The following is a 10,151-nucleotide window of genomic DNA, read 5'->3' on the forward strand; positions in this document are numbered from 1 at the left end:
CAAGGTGGGGAGGTCTCTGGATATCCTTTCCTTTAGTCTCTGCTTCAATTTTTGTCCCTGAGTTTCCTTTAGACAAGAACAATTCTGGGTTAAAATTTTTGAGATGAGTGGGTGGCCCCATCCCTCAACCGGGGACCATGCCGATCAGCTGGGCATGGTCTCTACTCGTTTGAATGATAGGTTTGTGAGACAAACCTACAGGTGTAGGTTTGTTTCACAGGTTGTCTTAGTTAGGGTTCTACTGCTGTGAACAAACACCACAACCAAGGGCAAGTTTTATAAAAGACAGCATTTAGTTGAGGCTGGCTTACAGGTTCAGAGCTTCAGTCCATTATCATCAAGGCAGGAGTATGGCAGCATCCAAGCAGGCATGGTACAGGAGGAACTGAGAGTTCTACATCTTCATCTGAAGGCTGCTAGCAGGATACCTACTTCCAGGCAGCTAGGACTAGGCTATCAAAGCCCATGCCCGCAATGACACACCTATTCCAACAAGGCCACACCTCCAAATAGTGCCATTCCCTGGGCCAAGCATATTCAAACCATTACAGAGGTACATTTTCTCTTAGTGTGTTTTCTTTCAGGGAATAAAAAGAAGCCACATACTCCTTGAGGAGAAAAGCTGCTTAGCCTTCTTGTACTATTCCATATCTGTATCCAGCTACAGGTGTCTATGGCCCTCTCTGTTTTATGAAATTGACATAAGCTATGGTGTGCTATGCTCATGTCCACCATATCTCATGTGGTCTGTATATTAGAAGGGGACTAATATATTTACATTTCAGTGTGAAACTTCTGTTCCCCCTAACTTCTGTTCATTTGTAGGAAACCTTTGCCACCCAATCAGAGGAGTTACTGTGAAGGCTCCTACTCCATGAAATTATACGCTCTAAATTTATACTGCTCCCAGATGTAAACAAGACCCAGAAAGGAACCATGTGGGGAGGTAAACTACATCTTTGTCTTCATCAGAAATTTCAAAGTTCTCAGTATACACTATCAAACTATTATGCAATTACCTTTGTTTGCTGAAGTCTGCACATAGCATCAGTATACAAAATAAGTAAATGGTGACCTGCTGCAGAATGATGTTACCTTGGCCAGGATGTGGAGGATTGCTTTCCCTACAAAGCTACCTTGCTCATTGTTACTGTCCTTGAAGATATACTAACTCTATCTCTGACTCTTTGGTGATTCTGAGGGCAGACTCATCATTTAGGCATTATGACAGAAGTGGTAGGAGGGGTAAACTGAAAAGGTTGAGCAAGATTAAAGATCGATAGTATCCATAGACTGTCTGTTCCATGTCTTATTTAGAAATGCATTTTCAGTTCAATACATACAAAATTAAATGTTGATTGAATACAAAGTCCAGAGGAAGGTGGCCATGGTCATGTTTATTTGTTCAATGAAGTGTACCATCAAGGGACCAAGCTCTCTCCTACTTGACATAAATGAGAGTTACTAAAATTTTGGGGGTGAAGGAACAAATAGGAGGTAACTGTTGGATTAAAATGGATTGTTTTAGTGTCTAATAACCTATGCTTATTTGTTATCTCCTTGAGAAGAGACACCTTGTCTTCAACTTTTCTATATTTCCAGTGCTGAATCCAGTTCTTAGAAAAGTAATTATTCAAATTACATCTCTCTCCAAGTGTATGGTAGAGGGACTTATGGCACCCATAACATGTAATCCAGTCTGTGGGTGGGAATGGAATCAACAAATACTTTTTCATAGTCAGAACACTGACCTTTGTCCCTGAACTATGAACACAGAATAGGTGATGTCTCAATCAATAAGATAGGTTATTTAAAAGTTTTAGAGGCAGGAGAGATAGCTTAATTAATAAAGTGCATGAGTACAAAGGACCTGAATTTTAAAATTCCAAACATATTGATTTGTGCTTGTAGCTCCAGAACTGGAGAGATAGAAATAGGTAGATCACTAGGGCTCATTGAACATCCAGCCTAGCTGGCTTGATGAGTTCAAGGTCAGTGAGACCTTTTCTCAAAAACTAAAATAACCCGCCTTCCGCTCTCACTGCCGATTTACTCTGGTATCACTGCTCCCCTCCTCTGCCCAGCGTCCTGACTCTCGTCTCTCCTTTCCCTCAGAGGATGTCTGCCTTCCAGATCAACCTCAACCCACTCAAGGAGCTGCTCAGCTTCATCAAGATCCTCGAGTGGTTTGCTCCCATCTTTGCTTTTGCTACCTGTGGTGGGTTTAAGGGCAAAACGGAAATTCAAGCGAACTGTCCTTTTAGAGTTGGTGGCAATAAGAACCTGGCTGTGACAGCTACTTTTGTTTATCCATTCAGGTTGAATCAGGTATCATTTCATACACCTCCAAATGTCAGTGTGTTTGTGGTGAACTGGGAAAAGCATGTCCTCCTAGGTGATTACTCCTCTTCTAGACAGTTCTATGTTATGTTTGCACTCTTTGTGTTCCTCTACTGCATTGCTGCCCTTCTGCTCTATGTTGGTCACAGGAACCTCTACCGGGATAGTCACAAACTGGCCATGATTGACTTTATTGTTAATCTTGTTGCTACTTTTTTTAATGGTTGGTGAGTTCCTTGGCCTGGGCTGAAGCTCTTACAGATATTAAAATAGCTACTTGACACAGAATTGTTGAGGAACTTGATCCTTGTAACTCAGAATTGTCGTGACACTTTGTCTCTGTGACTAGTATGGGATCCCTGAATGTATCCATGATCTTTGGCTTTCTGGATATGATACTTTGGGGAAGAAATGTTTGGTTTGTGTACAAGGATGTACAAGCTTACATAGTCCATCAAATACATCAGCTTCCCACAGCCAAGGAGGTGTCCCACCCACTTCTGGAAAGTAATTAAAGGGAGAAATACACTGTATGAAATGTGTGCTCTAGTATGCCTTGTTGCCAACACCTTGAGAAGCATTATTGTTTCTAATAAAAAGTAATGGCTTTTTCAGTAAATTGGTGGGTTTAAAAATGTGCTGCTTTTCTACTTAAAACGTGGCTTTTCTAGAAATTTAAGATGTAAATGTATTTTTACATGTAAGTTTGAAAATTCAGGAGTCTGTTATGGCGTTTACACCTTAAACTTTAACATAAACCTTCATTCAGAAAACAGTTATGTCATATCATAATATAGGAAGAATGTGTTTGGCATATACACTACTGTTAGTTTGTACACATCATATCTTTAAGGCTTGGCTTGTTTAAGAAAACCTTGATTGTATAAATCATATTTAGAAAAAATAGTGCAATTTTATATTTGAATATTGTTCATGTTAAAAGTTTGAATTGCAAATACTGGGTATATATTCTGTTTCTGTTTTTCTAAATGACCTGCTGTACTTATTAGATATACTAAAATTGTCTTAGAAGCAAGAGATTGAAAATTGTCACAAATGTGTAGAGTTAACTTTGCACTTGTGTTGCAGTGGTTTCTTAGGCTTGCAAAGAGCATGGTTCCCAAGATGGATTTATATATGTAGGCATTCTAAATGATGCTTGCTTACTATCTTTTGTTCATACTTTTTTCCCCCCAGTCCCTGTTTAGAGGGTTACTAAAAATTAAGGTTGCCTTTTACGTTTGAAACGTTTAACATTTAGTCAATGATGTTTCTTCTCCTGCGTTTAACATTGATATTGCGAAAATAAATGCAGTTAAGATTTTTTACTTCTTAAGATTCATTCTTCACAAAATGGTGATTAAGGAATTATGCCCAAGAAGGAACCTAAGTAAGCTGTATTTTGTGTGTACTGTCTTTCACACACACATTTGTGTAGGTTCAGAATACAATGGTTTTTATTCCTGGCTTTTTTGTCGTTGTTGTATAGGGATTCAGACTTCCTATTCTTACAAGATGACGTTTGTATGTAAAACACATCTTACGGTATTGCCTTATTTTTGTTGCTTTATTCATGATAAAGTGTCAGTCTGAGAATGTATGTTTAATAAGCAAACAATAAAGAAGTTAAAATAAAGAAAAGTGAAATAAGAAAATAGGCAGCACATAAGGAATATGGAATGAGAATACTGCGGTTGTTGTCTGGCCTCTACATGCACATAAATGCATGTAATCACCCCCACCCCCACATGCATCCACCTTCACATGCATACATCCACACAAACATATGTATCTTCACACAAGCACACATGTAGGTGCAATACACACAGAAAGAGAAGTTTACAGTCAATTAACATGTGAAGACATCCCTGTTCCAAAGTTTATGGGGTTTCAAAGTTCAGCTAAATAACCAATTCTTAGGTGCTTGCTATGGGCTAGGTGCTAGGATAATAGAAATGAATCATAGTTTTTACCTTTAAGGAGCACCCAGGATGGTAATGGAGACATACAAATAATTACAGCTCTAAAAATGTGTAAGCACATGTGGTCACAAAGAAGGGACACCTCCTTCCCTTGCTGGGTCAGTTATGGGCAGCCTGCGTGGCTTGAAAACCAGGTTGGCCCTTTACCAAGATGTGAGCAATGAGGGATCATTTAGCCCAGAGTGAAAGGAAAGAAATCCAATACTGAGGTGTCCTAGGGAGGATGGTGGGGCAGTTGAAGGTGGATCATATTGTAGGCAGATTGCAAATCCTCAATACTGCCTTTGTTAATATTAGTGCTGCTGCTTTTCATTGTTTCTCAAGCAATATTTACGTCATCATTTGATGGCACAGCAATTCAGCTTCCGTGCTGCTTATTTATTCCCAACTCTTCACTTTACCTCGTTTTGATCTGGAAGTTTCTTATATTTAGCCAGAGAAGCTTTATTTGGTTCATCCTATCACCTTGTTTATCAGTGTTCATATCTCTGGCAGTGTTCTTGGTGATGGATGAAATTGTCTATGGTAGGGAAAAGAAAAGCATCTAAAAATGATGAATAATCTAGGGGATCTCCAAGCCATAGAACATTCTGAAATGCTTTCCACACCTAAAATATCTTAGGATTATTTTTGTCTTTTTCAATACAGAAAAGTGAGCAGTAAATTCCATGTGTACCAAGAACCATGGAGAAGCCTCAAAAGAAAGCATGAACATGCAGTCTTCAATGAGATGACTGAATTGTTGAAATGAGCCTGTTTAGTGTTGTTGGGTTATGCCTTCCTTTTCTTCAACTTGTATTAGACTGGGCTGCCACTCCATCTGTTATGGTTCATCAGGAGTCTTCTGAGGGCACCTTTGACTTCTTTGTTCCTTAAGCTATAGATCATAGGATAGAGCATTGGGGTTATATTAGTATAGATTAAGGACACAATTTTGTCCTGTTCTGGGGTGTAGCAGGACTTGGGACGAATGTAGATGAATATCGCACAGCCGTAGTGCATAACAGAGACTAACAGGTGGCCAGCACAGGTGGAGAAAGCTTTACTCCTGCCTTCTGCTGAATGGATTCTGAGGATGGCAGCAATAATGAATCCATAGGAAAACAGGATCAACAAGAAGGGAATCAACAGAATCAGCATGCATACAAGGAAGACTGCAATTTCATTGGCTTGTGTATCAGAGCAGGCTAAGAATAGAACAGCAGGAATGTCACAGAAGAAATGGTTGATGACATGGGACTGACAGAAGGGCAGGAGGAATATCAGTGTGGTAAGGGTGAGTGAAAGTGTAAAACCACTGATGCATGCCAGAGCCAACATCTGCAGACAGAGTGCCCGGGTGATGATGAGTGTGTAACGCAGTGGGTTACAGATGGCCACAAAACGGTCATATGCCATTGCAGCGAGGAGGAAACATTCTGCTCCACCCAGAGCAATGAATAGGTGCATTTGCAGAGCACATCCCAGGAATGGCATTCGCTGGTTTCTGGACAGGAAGTTGGCCAGCATGTTAGGGACAATAACTAATATGTAGCAAATTTCAATGGCAGATAGGTTCCGAAGGAAGAAATACATAGGTGTCTGGAGACAGGTGTCAATAAGGGTGATGAGTACAATAGTTGTATGGCCTGCTAGGGTGATGAGATGCATAACTAGAAAGAGTCCAAAAAAGAGAAACTGTAGTTCAGCCAGGTCCCCAAAGCCTAAAATAATAAATTCAGAGCTTAAGGTGTGGTTTTCCTTCAATGGTGTCATCTTTTATTCTCTTTGTAAAACTATTTTACTAGAAAGGATCTTTTTCTAGCAATTGTTTTATCCATGAAAAAACACTAGAGCCCTTTTCATAGATGAGAATTTAGTCTGATCTTCCAGGCGTATTCCTTGCTCTCATTCTATCAGCTTTTAACATTCTATCCTTTCTTGATATAGGATGAAAGACTGCTTGTATGAGAGTACTTTAATTCATCTGTTGAGTTGTGAAGATCAACTGGCACACACAGCCTCTAAACACAAACTTGTTTTTCCTAGACCTTAATGCAATACTTCTAACAGAGATGCTATGCATTTTGAAGAGTTGGCTGAGGTGGGAGCAGAAGCTAAGCTGGATATATTAAGTAAGATTTAAATGGAGACTAGGCCTGTAAGGTTACTCCTTGGAAGTGATGCAAAGAATCCTGTAGGAAGTAAGGTGTAATAAGTTAATCTTAGATACTTTTGAATTTTTGTTTTGTTTTGTTTTTTTTTGTTTTTCGAGACAGGGTTTCTCTGTGTAGCCCTGGCTGTCCTGGAACTCACTTTGTAGACCAGGCTGGCCTCGAACTCAGAAATCCGCCTGCCTCTGCCTCCAGAGTGCTGGATTAAAGGCATGCGCCACCACGCCCGGCCACTTTTGAATTTTTATATTAGTTATATTGCTATCTCTTTATTACCACCTCCAAACCCCGAGGATTTCAGCAGTCAATGGATTATGAACAGGATACCAGAGAGGATGAACTTGCAGTAGCTGCTTTCTTTCCTGTGTCTTGGCTATTTGTAAACACCCCAACTTTGTGGCACTCTGTTCTGGATGTCTTCTCTAACCTCTTGGTTGAATTAGTCCCTTCCTTATGCTATCACAGCCCTCCAAACTTCCATAACCATGCTGTTCACCAATGACTTCTAGAATTCTTTGATTATTGTTCTGTTTACATTGCCTGTCTATGGGTTCCAGAATGGCAAGAATGGTGTCCAATTCTGCTTCTCAACAATAGCTGGTACATATTAGGAGAATCAGTAAATCATGTGAACCTGTTTACCTTTTGAGTTTCTGAAAAAAATGTCAATTTCTCATGTTTGCATGTTCCACAGTTGGCAACAGTTGGCCTTGAGAACAGGGGGCGAAAGGCTGGACTACGACACATAGCAGGAGCAGGAAGTGAATAGGACAGAACTGGAACAGACTCAGGGGCAGTGGATGGTTAAATGAGCAATGTCTTGTCTGATGTGTTTCCTAAACTTAAGAGAAATTGACTTTCTCCTTGCCTTGATCCAAAAATATAAACAAAATCTTTATTGTCGGTCTCTGATTTCTTCCTATGCTCCCTTCCATCACAGGAATGAGAAAGGGGGAAGGTTTCCAAGGAGTCTAGGTATTCAGAAAATCAAAAGTCAATAAGAGGTAATGGAGAGCTGGCTCCGAGATTAAGAACAAATGTTGTTCTTGCAGAGAAGCCAGGTTTTATTCTCACATCCACATGGCAACTCATAACCATCCATAGCTCCAGTTCCATGGGATATAGCACTGTTTTCTGGCCTCAGTAGACATCAGGCATGTGTGTAGTACAGGGATGTACATGCAGACAAAACACCTATATACATGAAAAGAAAACCAATAAATCTAATCTTAAAATTTTTAAGCAGTAAGGAGTTTGTGACAGTTGAATTGCTATTTAAAGAGTTCATTTGGGGGAATGTGACATTTCTGAGGCTCAAAGTAACATCAATGAAATAAGAAAGCTGATTTTGATTACAGTTTTGTTTGACATAGATGGTGGTTATCACTGTAGTCTCACAGCCACTTATACTCTGTACTGAGCAGAATTTTGGTATGTATTTAACTAACAGGTGCATAAGATGGAGCAATATGCCAGCTTTTCACTTCAGAGTAGAGTGCTGCAGTTGAATTCCCTGAGTGCCCCATTCATTGAGCCTGCTCCTATCACTGTCCCTGCTCCTGGTATTACAACAAGCCCTTGCTCAAACTTCTGTCTCCTAATGGAACCCATACTAGTACAAGCTTCCCTCTTCAGCCATCTCCTCCACCTATAGTCACAAAAGCCCTGATGAAAAGACTGGCAGAGGTCAAGGTGAACAGCCTGTTTCCCCAATAGGAACCCAAAATATGTTGAATTTAATCTCCTTCTATGACTCAGCCCACCCTCTCAACTTTGTATACTCAATATTCAACCTCCCCCACAGTCTCTTCATCAACCTTTCATTACCGTGAAAAAGATTGAGGAGCTTCTGAGTGTCTGTTTTTTGTTTGTTTGTTTGTTTTCGTGTTTTTGGATGCATACCCTTGGCCTCAGTTTTGCCATACTTTACTCTTTTCTACCTTTTACTCTCATGTACAGAAATATGGGAATCTTACTTTCATTGGGCCTGAACCTTGAAAATAATAAAGCCACAAAAATCCTGAAAATAGAAATCACATATGATCAAAACATTTGAAAATAACAAGTCAGTTTATATTAATATGTCTTCTCCTTTTCTGTCTCTCCTACTCTCCAAGAAGGACCATTCTTAGTGAGACATATTCTCTTCTGTTTTGTTTTGTGCATACAAACACCCATTTTCAGGTCATAGTGGAATGAATCTGTAAGCTGAGTACTTGGGAAGCTTAGGCAGGATGATCAGGAGTTCAAAGCCAGCATGAGCTATATAGTGTTTTCTAGGCCAGAATAGGATACATGAGATTCTGTCTACACACACACACACATGCACACATGCACACATGCACTCACACACTCACACATACACACACACATGCACACATGCCCACACACACAGATACACAGCATATCCTGACATATATATATATACATATATATATGTATATATATATATATACACACACATATATACATACATATGCTAATATGTCTATATAAAATAGTAAATGAGATCATATTATATATGACCATTAATAAATAATATGTCTGAAAGGTTTTTACATAAGTTAATACATATTAGTTTCTTCATTTTTCTACTTATTGCATTATTTTGAGTGAATTATAAATTAATGAACTATAATTTATTAAAATTGCATGTCAGTAACACATAATATAATGTGTAAACAAAAGTGTAATAACAATAAATTAAGATCTAATCAGTCTCTTATTACTTTGACATTAAAGTGGTTTCCTTTTTTTTTCCTTATTATATTTTATTCTACAAAGCACATTCCAGGGCACAGAGCAGTTGCCAGCTGTGAAAACTTCCAGGGTATCTTCCCTAAATATTTTCTTACATTCTTGATAACCTCTAGAGAAGAGGCCTAGGTTACCTGCAAGAGCCAGATCTGTGTTTGAAGGGGGACCTGAGGAGAAGCCTTGTTGGATATCTTCCTGATATCATTTGCTATTGTGAAACCAGAGAAAAACAAAGAGACAGTGCTCAGAGAGCACTGGAGGAAACAAATGGCTCTGACCTGGAAGCACAGTTTCCCAGAGCCCAGACAGTAGCTTTCTAGGCTGTTATCAAGAACATAGAGAGCAGTCCTCACAAGTAATAGTTGCTGTCTCTAGAAGAATGTGTCATCTTAGGAAAAGCATGTCTTTACAATAGCTGCCCTGGTTTGTAACTTGCTTTAAGTAGCAGTGAAGGAAGAACTCAGAAAGTCCTAAGAGAGGTCAGAAAGGAGGTTGTACTGGGATCCATTCACCAAGGGGACTGCTTTCCCCAGGTCACACAGTTAGCTGAGCCCAAGCTCAAACCTCAATGGCTATTGTTTCATTTACAAACCTCAGATATAATACAGGTATTGGCAATGTTGTTTATAAGTCAGATCTGCTGAAACTGCAGCCACTATTATACAATGATCATAGTGTGAACAAGACTGATTTGAAAAGAAGTAAAAAACCATAACATTTGGCTTAGGCCAAAAGTGGATAATGAAATCTGAGATTGATATCCTGCTAAGTATTTCCTTCTACTCTGCTAAATTTCATGGCTCTCTATAGTTGATAAGGAGGGTCAAAAGTTCCTTAAGGCTTCCATTTATTTATTTATTTATCTATTTATTTATTCTTATTAGATATTTTCTTTATTTACATTTCAAGTTGTATCCCC

The 10,151-nt window shown here is 39.2% G+C and overlaps 1 protein-coding gene and 1 pseudogene across 1 annotated transcript; one reads left to right on the top strand and one right to left on the bottom strand.

Moving 5' to 3' along the window:
- Window positions 1-1,224: 1,224 nt before the first annotated feature.
- On the top strand, window positions 1,225-2,851 carry LOC147004689 (synaptophysin-like protein 1; annotated as a pseudogene).
- A 2,269-nt stretch (window positions 2,852-5,120) lies between these two features.
- Window positions 5,121-6,077, bottom strand: LOC147004690 (olfactory receptor 10K1-like). The gene has a single exon (XM_085837825.1). It carries the CDS (start codon window positions 6,075-6,077, stop codon window positions 5,121-5,123), a length of 957 nt encoding a protein of 318 aa, XP_085693951.1.
- Window positions 6,078-10,151: the final 4,074 nt, after the last annotated feature.

The sequence above is a fragment of the Mus caroli genome, unplaced genomic scaffold (genome assembly GCF_978045245.1).
Source record: "Mus caroli unplaced genomic scaffold, Mus_caroli_1 scaffold_5, whole genome shotgun sequence".
NCBI lineage: Eukaryota > Metazoa > Chordata > Mammalia > Rodentia > Muridae > Mus > Mus caroli.